Source organism: Emydura macquarii, unplaced genomic scaffold, assembly GCF_026122565.2.
Source record: "Emydura macquarii macquarii isolate MOO-44397 ecotype Brisbane River unplaced genomic scaffold, CSIRO-AGI_Emac_v2 contig_67, whole genome shotgun sequence".
Lineage (NCBI taxonomy): Eukaryota > Metazoa > Chordata > Testudines > Chelidae > Emydura > Emydura macquarii.
The window spans coordinates 6288666-6302369 of record NW_027130204.1 but is presented as its reverse complement, the minus strand read 5'-3'; the positions used below and the strand labels follow the sequence as shown (position 1 = coordinate 6302369).

The 13704-nt window shown below is 41.1% G+C and overlaps 1 protein-coding gene across 3 annotated transcripts in view; it reads left to right on the top strand.

Annotated features, from left to right (window-relative positions):
* Positions 1-13704, top strand: part of MAPK8 (mitogen-activated protein kinase 8) — a 98746-nt gene that overhangs the window by 52720 nt on the left and 32322 nt on the right. For all 3 annotated transcript variants that reach the window (XM_067538978.1, XM_067538968.1, XM_067538960.1), the window contains exons 3-7: positions 1311-1478; positions 4340-4469; positions 8845-8903; positions 9026-9164; positions 13393-13558. In XM_067538978.1, the coding sequence (XP_067395079.1) occupies positions 1357-1478; positions 4340-4469; positions 8845-8903; positions 9026-9164; positions 13393-13558 (616 nt within the window). In that variant the 5' untranslated portion in view covers positions 1311-1356. The remainder of the gene's footprint in view (positions 1-1310; positions 1479-4339; positions 4470-8844; positions 8904-9025; positions 9165-13392; positions 13559-13704) is intronic.

Genomic DNA, 13704 nt, shown 5'->3' with positions numbered 1-13704 from the left:
ATCCACATTGTTCTTCAGACATATCTACATCTTCATCCACATCATTTTCTCACAATAAGCAGTTTTCATTATGTTTCATTCTTGTAACTAGGCCCTGCATCTTCTTCTTGCACAGCTTACATTTGACACATTTTCCATTTTTTACCCAGGAAAGGAATTTCTTCAAAATATTCCCAGTTAGGGACTCTTTCACCCAGAAGCCATGACAGTTTTTCTGGCGCAAAAGCGGGGGGGAATATAGGAAGCTGTGTGTGAACTGAGTAATGCCTTCCCTTTTTCTTTCCAGTCCACTCCACTGTTCCTTTCTACTCTGCCTCTGTCCTTTGTCTCTCTGTCTTTTAAGACAGTGTCTTAACTAACTCCTCTGCCTTGGTTGGCCCAGCTCCACCACTGCATAAGCACAGAACAACAATAATCCTATCCAGCCTGTGTCTTTCTTTGCATATGTGACTTCAGTTTGCTGAGAAACAGAAACTGAAAGCCCAGAACTTTCAAGAAGCAAGAGTGGTAGTTATGCTGGACAGACTACAGCCATTAATTCAGTTTTATGAGACTGTAAGTGTAGATTTAGCATGTCTGTGATGAGATTTAATTGTAACAGTTATTTTTTTAAATGAGAGAGAAATTTAGTATTTATTTTTAAAAAAATCCGCTTTTGATTTTAAAAAAATAAAAAATTTATTTTTATCCACCCTGCTGCAAATCCATAGATATCCACTTTATATCTGCAGGTCATGGATTGGATGCGGAGGATCACAGAGATTATTGATTCTGTGACTTTCTGGGACCCCCGTGACTTCTGGGGCAGGGCTGGAGCAGCTGTCAGCCGCAGGGACATGCCCGAACAGCTGATAAACTGGCCCCTGGTCCGCCCCGAACACTGGTTTGGCTGCAGCCTGGGCAGAACAGCTGATCAGCAGCTGGGGTTGGCTGCCAAACAGCTGATTGGCTGCTCTGGGGCTGCTGCTGAGAGTGCAGGTGCGGATGTGGACGTAGATAAAATAGAGTGCGGGTTGCAGGTTGGATACAAGTTTATTCTGGTGGATGCAGATACACATTTTTGTATTGACGCAGGGTTTTACAGATATGTACAGACACTGTCTCTTCCCTGAAGACCTTACAGTCTAAAACCTCAGAGTGGCGGATCTGGTGTTGTCTTGCTGGGGAGACGTTCTCTATACAGCTGACAAAAGTGGATTTAGAAGAGGAAATCCTCTGAGATAAAGCAACTTTTTTGTAGTTGATACTTATGTTTGTCAAATTTGGGTTTTCTAACTGTTTTTCTTTTTTCTTCCTTTTTGTTTTTACAGGCTGTGCGTGAATTTTGGATGAAGCTATCTAACTAACTTTGTCGTCATGAGCAGAAGCAAGCGTGACAGCAATTTCTACAGTGTAGAGATTGGAGATTCTACTTTCACTGTACTGAAACGATATCAGAATTTAAAACCTATAGGATCAGGGGCACAAGGAATAGTATGGTAAGGTTTTTTTAAAATTTAAGCATAAATAATCTTAATTTAGAAGGGAAAATCACAAGTATGGTGGTTGTTCTACTTTCCTGTAAGGCAACATAAAACCAAAGGGATGGAGAATGGGGGGTGTGTGTGTGTGTGTGTGTGTGTGTGTGTGTGTGTGTGTGTGTGTGTGTGTGTGTGTGTGTGTGTGTGTGTGTGTGTGTGTGTGTGTGTGTGTGTGTGTGTGTGTGTAAAAAAGTAAGAGAGAGAGAGAATTTGATCCTCAAAGTGAGGAACTAATTGTAATAACATGTATTGTCCCTTCATTCTCCAACTCAACCAGTGCGGCTTGCCTTTAACCTAAACGTCCCCTCCAGTTTGAGGTTTGGTCCATTTAATAATCCTTAATTTGTTTTAAAGATGGAGAGATTAAAAACTAAATGTACATAACATGTCTTAAGCGGGAATGAGGAATAGACATACTTGTCAGCAAATATCTGAAGGTGGTAGACACAAAGACGGGAAGAGGAATTGTTTAGGATGCTAAAAGTGAATATAACTAAGTGCAATGGATGAGTTTAAAGGAAAATTCAAGCTGAATTTCTGGGAAAACATCCGGAGTGAGTTATTAGACTGTGCAATAAGCTTCCAAAGGAAACAGAAGATCTCCTGTCACGGGGTCCACTCACTGTTGGGGAATCTCCTCCTGGTCACTGGGAATGAGTGCTTGCTTGGTCCAACACCATCTCCTGCTGCTCATCTGCATGTTCTGCCTGCCCCTCGTGCGGACGCTCTCTCTGACTCAGTATGTCCACATGACGGTGGTAAAGTCACCGCCATCAGATCGACCTATCTGGATTGATTGAGCGGTCAGTGAAGACCCACTCAATTAATCCAGAAGTCAACACTGGTAAACCACTCCCTCAAGTGGTGCAGTGATGACGCCGCGTAGAAGGGAAGCACAGCAAGCTATTCCCGTCGACTGCCGCCGAATTGCCAGATAAGAGTAGACCAGGGCTCAGGGTACTCTCTCTCTCTATTCTACCTCCAGGTTTCCTGCTTTCTCTCCTAAGGCCAGAGAATGACTGCAGGCCTGTACTCTACATCCCCCTCTGCTGTCAACTTCCTGGCTTTCTCATTGTCCTCCCCTGTTCCTTCTCAGCTGGGCTCTGTTCCCAGTCAGAGGTTACTTATCCAGCCTCAGTTCCCTCAGGCATGGTCTATCAAATTAATTTGTCCCTGTTCTCAGCCTTTCAAGGCTGTTATGGTGTGGACCCCATCACAGCTTCTACAGCATGTAAAAGTAGACCATATGCAATAGGGGACACTAGTGACAGGAGAATGAACTAGATAACTTATAGGGTTCTTCCACACCTAAACTTTTGCTATCCTGTGAACACACACGATGCAGACATCAACTCAACAAGCTGCCCTGTCCTGGCTGCATGCCTCCATCCTTACCTGGAGAGACAGTCTAGGAGTTTAGTCTCTAATCCAGTGCAATCCCTTTGTGTCTGCCCGTGTGTCCTTCCCATCACAGTGGTATCTGAGCATTTAAGGTGCAAGCAAAGGGAACCAGTTGTAACATGCACTTGGAGGTAGACTGAGACACCATGGACTCGTGTCCTAGCGATCCAGGGGCACAAATACTGAAGCAATATTGCAGGAACCCATTCCCTCTGCACCTTTCTTTTCCTCAGACATCCTACGTCACTTTAAACTGGGGGGGAACGTCAAACCAATGAAAATCTCCATCTGTGAGTTCCTTTTTCTTCTACTCTCATTGGAGTCCAGTGGGTCTTGATTAACTTTTTGTATTACTATGGCCCAAATCAGATGGTGATTTATTACATATTTTGTTAAAGTACCTAGTTTTAATGCAGTAAACACTGAATATTTGCTGGCAATTGATTTTTACTGAACATGTGATCCTCAATAATGCATAGCTGCCAAGACCTTTACATCTGACAGCATAGCCACTGACTCTGTACATCTGTCATTGCTGCTTGCATCAAACAAATTCAGTGCCTGTCTGACACAGAAGTGTGGTGATGTATATGGGAATTGTTCCTTGTAACAGTCTTCACCAGTAGCAAAAAAGATGATAAAAACTTAAATTAATAGCATTTTTAATAGGTAATATTAGTGTCCCGCCTTTAGGCCACAAATAAAAAAACATTTGGATTGAATCCTTTCACAACTAGTCAGCTTTCCTTTATCATCAAGGAACATCAGAGGTGTCCGGCAGTTAAGTCTTTCTGACCCCGTTTTCCCCCCTTTGTATTTTGATATTGCAACTCAGATAGCATCTCCAGTAGGGAGGCCAGGGTACCATAAAACTGTGGATTGCAGAGTACTTAAGCACTCTGAAGCTGTTAGCCTGAAGGCAGAACTTCCTTCCTTTTTGTAGATGTTCAGTAAAAACCTATATGTTTCTCATGTTTAATGTCTTTGTGTTTTTATGTTGTCTAACCTACAAAGCCTTTATGTCCATTAGCATGTAGCAGGAACTCTCTGGCTTCAGTAAGAGGCTTTGACATTCTGGGTCTCTGAGTTCCTGTTACTGTCTCAGGAGATGGAGCTGTGTAAGACTTTCAAACTGGAAAATCTTTCCTGAATGCTCAGTTTTATTGCTCATCATGATGGAGTCTCTTGCTTGTACACTTGTACTGAGTTTAATATTAAATGGGAATTCTGGCTCACCTGCTGAGTTGCTGTGTACCTTGGGGATAGTCCCATAACCATGGCAGATTCCCATCTGTGAAATGGGAGCAATACTCTTCCATCTCAGAAAGAGCATGTTCCAAGGATTAACCAATTTACAATGTGCTTTGAATCGATGAAGTACCATCTGTGTTGTAACAATGGTTTACTTTTAATTGTAGTGCAGCCTATGATGCCATCTTGGAACGAAATGTTGCAATCAAGAAGCTAAGCCGGCCATTTCAGAATCAAACCCATGCTAAACGAGCCTATAGAGAGCTTGTTCTCATGAAGTGTGTTAATCACAAAAATGTAAGTGCAGTGTCTTGCCTTAAATGTTTGTGTTAATATTTTACATAGGCTAGAGATGTTTTTAAAGGGTGTCCTGTCCACATACGCAGTATAGGAAAATGCTTCAGAGTGCCACCATTGTGCTTTTTCTTAACTCTTGTCCCCACCCTCGCTTCCAGGCTGAAGGCAGAAGCCAGGGTGCTGCTCTGGTATGGGTGATACAGGCAGGCAGTTGTCCGATGTATTACAGGTAACTGCATTTTGCCTTCAATGCTGCATCTGCTAAAGAGTCTGCTTGGGGCAGAAGGGGTGGTAGACTTTGGTGTGCAAGTGGGTCAGAGGATGTTGCAGGACAACAGCAGAGCATTTCAGATCCAGGAGATGGCCATAAAATCAGAGCAAAGCCACATAGGTGCTGATAGGCCAAGTGGCTGCTTATCAGAACTGCTCTGGAGATAGCTGGTAAGAACCAACTCCTTCCTTTCGTAGGGGCCGCATCCTGTAGAGCCTTAAAACCCAGCCAAACCCAGTGGGACCCAACTTCAACTGTTCGGTTCAGATCAAGTTGGATCTAAATAACCTTGACACTCTTGTGTCAGGTTGGGTAATCTCAGATCATCCCCTCCTGCCCCTATGGTTGGCATGGCGGTGGCTGCAGCCGTGTGCCACACTCATGCTAGCCACTGACACCTTGCTGCCATATGGAGGTGCCAACAAGTCCCAGTGCCTCTTGCTTCACAGCATGTGCCGTGTGGCAAGGGTGGCTCCCAGGAATGGGGCGCACTGTCACTGCTGCGCCCATGCCATGGGCAGGAGGTGGCTGGAGATGGATCGTGGGGATGGGTATGAGGAGCAAGGCTGAGCCCCAAGGGCAAGATGACGCTGACACAGGATCGGGGGGAAATGTTGGTTTCAGGTTCAGTCTGAAAATGACTCAACACTCTTGGGTCGGATGCAGGTTGTCTGTGCTTGGCTCTGGGTCAGGCTGTAAAATTAGGCCAGAACAGACTTCTAGTATGCTGTCCTCACCACCTCCTCTCCTGATCCCCACATGGGAAGTTCCAGCTTCCTCAGGCTGATAGAAGAGGAGGGGCACTACCTGCAGGAGAAGAAGCTGGGTTCTACCGCAGACACTATTGCAGTGCCCCTCTTAGAATGCTACCTGTCTGCTCTCTGAGGCAGAGACTGTCCCCCTCTGTGTGTGCCTATCTCACTTGGCATGTTACCATAAGCTATGTAATGATAATGACAGGCCTTTTCCTGCTTCTGACTCTTGATGATGATCAGTTGCTTGACCTTATACTGCATTCCCCATCCACTCACTGCAGTTGACAGACATCTCACAGCAGCTGTGAAAGTTCACTTCCATCCTCACACTGCCTTATTTTAATTACTGTAATAGGGAAGCCTCTGCTTGGGCAAGGTTTGTCAGCTGCCTTCCTGTTTGTATGATTTCTCTGAAGCAGCATTCCAGCCCCTCGGCGGGGAAGCATAAGCAGGAGCTGGAGTGAAAACAAACTAGTTCGAAAGTCCGGTGCAGCCAGTCTAAAGGCCCTTCATATGTGTGTGCGTGGTTTGGGATGGAGGTGGTAATCATATGACAAGCACTCTGACACTGTGTCATAAACCTGGTTAAGATATTAAACGCTTTAAGCTGCACTGAAATTCACAAGGTGGTTTGCATTGGACATCATCTGTTAATTTTGAGACATGGATTACTGTAGAATTATAACTCTTTGAGTGATTGTCCACATGGATTCCACTTCTGGTGTGCCTACACCTGGTGCACCGAAGATCTGATTCTTTTGGCAGCAGTGTTGGTTGGGGCTCTGTGCCTGTAACCTGTGTGCCTTAGTGTCCTCCTGCTTGAGAGCATAAGGAGTGGCATGGGCCTAACCACCCTTCAGTTCCTTCTTGACACCAATGCTTGTGGGATGGAACCCTTGCAGTGTTCACTTTTCTGCTCACTCTGCAACTTTGTGTGTGTGTGTGTGTGTGTGTGTGTGTGTGTAAATAGCATAGTTGGCATAATATATTTTTCTTTTAATATTGCCACTTGGCATAAAAAAAAAAAAGAGAGAACGCAAAACAAAACTTAATGTTAGGGACTTCCCTTGTTACTGGAATTTAGCTGTTATGGCTGAAACTGTGTTAAAAATTTGCTCCTCTTCTGATGTGGCTATTTTGCTTATGATGGGCACTTGAGGTTCCTTTATTTTTGCTATATTTCTTCCTGAAGCCCCACTCTAATCAAGAAGGAAGCCAAACTGCACGGGCTTTTTGAATTACCTTGGCAGCTCCTTCAGGAACTCTCTCAGGCTGTCTGTAGCATTTGCAGACAGGATTAAAGGTCCAACAATATTCACCCAAAGATTGTCTAAATTGATAGCATAATTTAATACAATTATGTATGAGATAGCTATATTAAATAGACCCATATAGGTTAGAAGCCTTTCTACCAGATAGCTTTGACAGCTTTTCTAAGAAGCTTCCGTGTCTTCCAAATTTGCAGGGTAGTTACATGAGGATCAGTCCACAATTTTTTGCCCAGCACAACTACTTAGTTGAGACCTCAAGATCTGACTCCCACTTTGGTAGAGCTGTACTGCAATCCTCATTTAAATAGGACACTTTAACACCTAGCTCCTGATTTGAGGGCACTGCTTGCTAGCCACCAAAAGTGGAATCCATCTGGATAATCACTGGAAGAAGAGAGAACGATAACTTACCCTACAGTATCTGTGGTTCTTTGAAATGTTGTGTCCACTTGGATTCCATGACCCACTCTCCTTCCTTGCTACTGCGGAATCCTGTATCGTCTGGATTCTATATTGGCGAAGGAACCGAAGGACAGTGGATGTCCACTTGGCCCTGAATGCCATCAAGTGGGGGAGAGGATGAGTGCATCCAGGATGCAAGCACAGCTCCAACACTGCTGGCCAAAAGAATCTGATCTTGCATGCATTGGAGTTGTCTTCGCCTTTTTATGCTGAATTCGGTGGAAATTATAGCATGGCATTTTTAAAAGCAGTAAATTGGTTGCTTGAATGACTCTTCTATAAATTACCTCAAATGTAAAATAGTTAGCTCCTCCTGCAATGAAATGATAAAGCCAGTGTCCAGTTTAAGCCTGTAAACATCTGATATTTGTGTGGTGGTGCTTATTTCATTTGTTTGTCCCTCTGCTGGAAGATAACAGGCTTGGGGTCACTACAACAGTGTTCCCTATTCACACGCAGCATCAGTAGTCATGATGACTAGTAGTAACTCGTGTCATTGTGGCTGTGAAGTGGAGCAGTGCATTTGTTTGCTTTCTTCTTCCTGCATACTTTTGTATGAATGTGGTGGGCTTCCTCTTATTTAATCTCTTCATCTGATCCTGTGCATCTATGTCTGTCTGGGTGGGTGGGGTGAGGGGAGCTAACTAGGAAGTCTTCCCAGAGCTGAGATGGCCTCAGCTGGAACAGGTTGAGGAGTCTTTGCAAAAGAGGGCATGGCAGTGTGAGCCTGGAATCTGCTGGTCCCAGAATCTTTCACAAATCTCTTGTATGAGGCTCCACACCATCCAGTGCAAGGATTCTGATGTACATGTGGTAATGGAAATTGGGGGTTCCTTTCTGTATATAAACTCTCTGTCTACTTCCTCTGCCAACATCCTTCTCTTGGAAGCACTCGTTTCCTCTTTTGTTCACTTATTCTTGTGCTCTCCTTTATGATGAATCAGTGGTGCACTTCTGTATGAGTTACCCTTCCTTTAATAAACATTCTGTTTCCTAATCTACCTCTGGATTAATTTCTAATGAAATATTTACTTGCAATTTAATACAGCATACCTCTTGAAGGATTTATGACCCTGCTGTAGCTGTCCTTGGAGAACCCATATGCAACCTGTTCAGCTGAAGCATTTTCTTCTGGCTGACTGGCAATGTAACTCTTACTTCCATCACTCAGTTTTTGTAAATGTTATCATCCCTACCTTTACAAGTTATATTTCACCTGGAGTTTGAATACCCCAAAGCTACTACTACAGCATGCAATCATTGTCCGCTCTTCCAGTTGTCCAGGGTGCTAAAGAAGTTTCTTAACTTTCTATGTCGCTTCATCCTGTTACTATGAGGGATGCTTATATGGCCATGCATTTTGTCATTGATAATGCATATTACTGTACAAAAGTGCTGTAGTCTTTGACTTCCGAGGTTAAGTTGGAAAGCTGGTAAGCACGATTCTTAACAATGACTACTCAGCTATGCTTACTAGAGAGCAAAGTGCACTTGTCATACAAGGAGACTTATTAGACTAAGTTTTACTTCTTTCCAGCCACTAATTTTGTGTTCTGCATAGGTAAGTAAAATCTATTTGTTGACCTTCTGTGAGTTTTCTTTATTTCGCTCCACAGATAATTGGCCTACTGAATGTGTTCACTCCACAGAAATCCCTGGAAGAATTTCAAGATGTGTAAGTAATTTTTTAACCAAAGTTTGTAGCTATTTAGTTACCTGTCATGAGCATGTGCAATGAAATGGTCCTCAGACAATACATCTTATCTTCTAATTACTCTTTTGTTGTTGCTTCATAAGTTACATAGTGATGGAGCTCATGGATGCAAATCTGTGCCAAGTGATTCAGATGGAGCTAGACCATGAACGAATGTCGTACCTTCTTTATCAGATGCTGTGTGGTATCAAGCATCTTCACTCTGCTGGAATTATACATAGGGTTAGTGGATATACTATACTTTATTAATCTGCCTATTATTCTTGCTTTCAGTGTTAAGGAGCCAGGAAAAATCCTATTCCTATCAAAACCATAAATACACTTTCAAAGCCTGTGCTATTGCTGCGTGCGTGTGCATATTAGTGCGTGCATGTGTAAATTTGGAACAAAGTCTGAGTCCATCCTGAATTGGATCTCAATTTGGCTATGCTAAATTGTTCAAAATCTGTATAACAGGTTGCATCACCTCTAATTTGCAGTAGAATTCTTATCCCAGTGGATATCAGAAGGAAAGAATACCTGGAAAGAGCGACTTTTTGTACTAATTTGTTAAATCAGCTAAGCTCCTGTTTAGTTTTTTTGGTAACCAAACCGGAAATTCCATATATTTTTAAACTGCCATAATGTAATCTTTATTTCTGCAAGTTTTTAAATAACAAGCACATTATACAGCTCTAAAATTCTCTGGGTAATCAAATATTGCCTAGTCCCGTGCATGAAACTTCATACAACTGTGTAGCTTCAAATTCTATCATATATGCCTCTGACCTGTTTCCTCATTGTGTTGTGTATATTATGTCAAGGTTGCTGAGTTAGGCATTCAGGTCAGGGAACTGTGAAGTTAAAGTTGTCCATACATTACAATACCGTCTACAGTTACATTAGTTGTATATGGTTTCTCTGATTTAAAAAAAAAATTTTTTTTACAGTCTTAGAAATACGTAGGATCTTGTAATACTTTGTTTGCTTACTCTGTTCTCATTGTTAAATATTAATTATATATATCTATTGACTTCTCATCTTTCTCTACAGTATGCATTTAATTATTTTTCAGCCCCCATTTACTATACATTCTCTTCATTGAGTAATGCAGCCTTCCTTAGGTGTAATTCAGGGGATGAGACAGTTAACTATCCAAGGTAATTTACTTGGATGTGTGTGTGTGGGGGGGCAGGAAACTTTTTATTATTATTCTGATATATTCACCCTGTTGTACTTGACCTGTAGTATTGTGTGCTATTACTATTATCCATATATTCTTCATTTCAGTGTTTTGTATTACCTCGTGTATACCAGATGAAACACTACATAATATTGCATTTGTTTATTTAGGATGGTACCAAAAAATTGCGTGATACTATGTTTGAGAAATTCAGTGTGATTTCTATGACCCTTTTATGTGTCATCAAAGTCTCTATCATAATGCTTACAACAAGGGGTGCAAGTAAGAGTACATATACACTTGGCGTTCCTTGTCTTTTGAGTGGTTAGGTGTATGACCTTAATATTCCTGCGAGGTTTATTTTATGGATTTTCCTAGAGATTTTTCACTGGGGAAAAGACATACTTTGCTAGCTACTACAAGAATTGCCCTTCCCTTGCCTCACTGAAATACATAGGAGGGAGCCCCTCTCCTGTCAGCTGCAGGGCAGCTTCCCCTCAGACTCTCTACTATACCATACCACCATACGAACCTGCAGGTGAATGGAAACATTTATGCAGTGATAGTTCTAAAAGGAGCTACTTCACCACCACAATGTTCAGTTCAGTTCCAGATATTACTGGTGGTGGGTGATAATTTGAAAATCAAGAAATCTAGCTTCACTGCTTCTTGGTAGTTGTAGTTTAGAATTTGTACTGACACATTCCTGATGTATTTGGACTGCTTCATACTGTAGTGCAATATAAAGTCACAAGATGACATGTTCTAGCAAGACTAACTTTTGGCACATTTGCTGTGTAAATAGTGATTTTTTTGAATGCATGAATTTCTCTGAATGACATAGATGGACCAATTGCACCTGCATGGTCCTTCTATTATGACAGTTCATTCTCAGTATTCATAGAAGGACCAATCTGCTGTTCATGAAAAATGTTGCATTGCTTAATTTTGCGTTGATTAATCTTTTGTCCTTAAAGGTGTAAAACTTTAGATTTCCTTGCGTCTATCAAGCAGGTTACAACAAATCATCTGAAGAAAAGGGATATTTGCAAAGGACCATAGCTTTATGTGGAATACAGCTTCAGCAGTGATCTCATTTGTACCACACTTAACCATGTCCTCAGCAACAGTGTCAATTTTCAAAGCCAATTTTCCCATTGACACTATTCATTACACATTATCTGTTTCTGTGGTTGTGTGTGGTGCATTCTGGGTATTGGAGTGTCAAGGCATCAGGGAGTCAGGAACTCCTGAGTTGTCAATTGTATTTTGCCATTACTGTAGTATAATTGGGTTACTTAGCTTCTCTATAAAATAATCATATTTACCTCGTATAGGTTGAAGGTTAGCTAATACTTGCCCAATGTTTTGCAGGTATAAAGTGTAGTATAAATGCTTTTATGCTGGACATGTTGGATTTGCTTGTGGAAATACATGCTTGCTATGCACTGACTGCCAAAAACACGATAAATGTATGGTGGTGTCAAGAAAGGCAGTGAAGGAAAGCTCCCACAATTTTTACTTGCCAAGGAAAATATAGAGGGCATGCCTGCGCGTGCATGCACACAAAAATGTATAGTCTTCACATCAGTGTATATGTATGCGTGCATGGAATTATTTCATGGCAAAACCTTTCCTTAATTTTAGCCCCACAGTTTTGAGGAGAATGAATCTGACTAATTCAACAATATTGTGGTACGTGGAAATGCCACATGATTTATCAGTGGGGAAGAGGACTGCTCCAGAGGTCCTACAGTAATTCCAACCCCATAACAGAAACCTGCTTATATACAATAGTAACTGTGAAAACAGGATATAAAAACAACTCCAGCACAATCATAAATAAGTATTGCCTTAAGTAGCTGAAATGCCTCATTACACTTGAATGAAATGAATAAATGTTAATATCTTGTAAGCAGAAGACTAATCTCTAGAGTGGAGGGAAGCCTTCACTTCATGTCATATCTTCAAAAACATTTTCCTAGCATGTGGTTTGGAAAGAGGTGGGAAGGTGACTAATTTCGAATGCTCTTGTACACTGGTTTGATTTCCTTTGTTTTGTAATAAGCGTTGCAGCATTCTCATCTGTTAAACAGGCTCAGTGGAAGCCTGAAAATTGCCATATAAAAACTACATATCTCATGGAATAGTCACTGTAAGGCCTCGATGAAATAACAAAATGCAGGCTTGGCATTTCACACTCTAAGTCAATATTTTCTATATCAGAGGGGTGCCGGGTCTTGGTCTTCTATCCCATGTTAATTGTCTTTTAGAGATCAACTCTAGTGATCAGTTAGTGGGAATGAGAGATCTTATGGTGCATATTAGGGCAAAGCTTCTGATGTTATGGCCAGTGTTTGCTCTGTGACATCTAAAATGTGGAAGATATTGTTTAGAGCAAAATGGTTGCCACGTATACTTCTGTAGGCACTGTATAGCAAGTATGTAGCTGATAGCTTTGTAAAGCATCTTGGGAGACTGAGTTTGAGGGGTAATGGAAAATCAAAATCTGGTTGTAGAGCTCAAATGAAGAGTTCAGCTGCAAATCTTCTAATAAAATATTTTGAAATTTTGTGAATTGATTTTAACACTGAACCTTAAAAACAGGAATGATCTTCTGAAAGTTTTTTTCAATGATTCAGTTCAGGGTTTTGTTGTCATTAAACTTAAAGTTGGTTAACAAATAACAAGCTGAATCATTATTGCAAACTAGTCCTTTGCAAGCCTGAATTTCCTTCTGATCATTCAGAGAAATATCTACAACAAATCAAGAGGTAATGCAACCTTGATTGGCAGAGTTGATGCAGGGTAACTCACTTTCGTAACAAATGTAAAAAGTTTTGCTTGATTAAATCATAAGAAACTTCAAGTTATGAATACCATTTATGACTAAAGGTCCTGCTGTGACATTAACTCTAATAGGTCAACTACCCTTGGTCCCCTTTGGTACTGTAATTCCTTTGAGCAATTTACAATTCTTGTCTCAGTGCTAACATTTCACACTAACCCCAAATTATTTCAGACATTGCTAACCTCTCTAATAACTTTAGTTATGTTTTTCTCCCTCTACTTTTAAATAAATTGCTAAAAAGTAACACAAGAGGTTTAATTCTTTGGTTGGCTGTAGATATAAAAATTAATGCATAGTAGAGAAAATACTGGAAGACTGAAATTATAAATATGGCCCAGTATTTCATTTTTTTTTTATGCCAGTGGTTTTCTTTAAAATGTGAACTGCAGAGTGTTTTGTTCTTGTCTTAGCAGTCATGTATGATGTTTCTTTTTAAGGATTTAAAGCCCAGTAATATAGTAGTAAAATCAGACTGCACTTTGAAGATTCTTGACTTTGGACTGGCCAGAACTGCAGGAACTAGTTTTATGATGACGCCTTATGTAGTGACTCGTTACTACAGAGCACCAGAGGTCATCCTAGGGATGGGATACAAAGAAAACGGTCAGCAAATATAGTCTTTCTTTGACATAGCTTTTATTTTTTGTTTGGCACACCACATTTTACATGTTAATGTTTTTCAAGCTGTAGAAACATTTTTAAAGTAGCACTGTGACCAAAATGTATAATATGGTTGCACCCAATAGTTC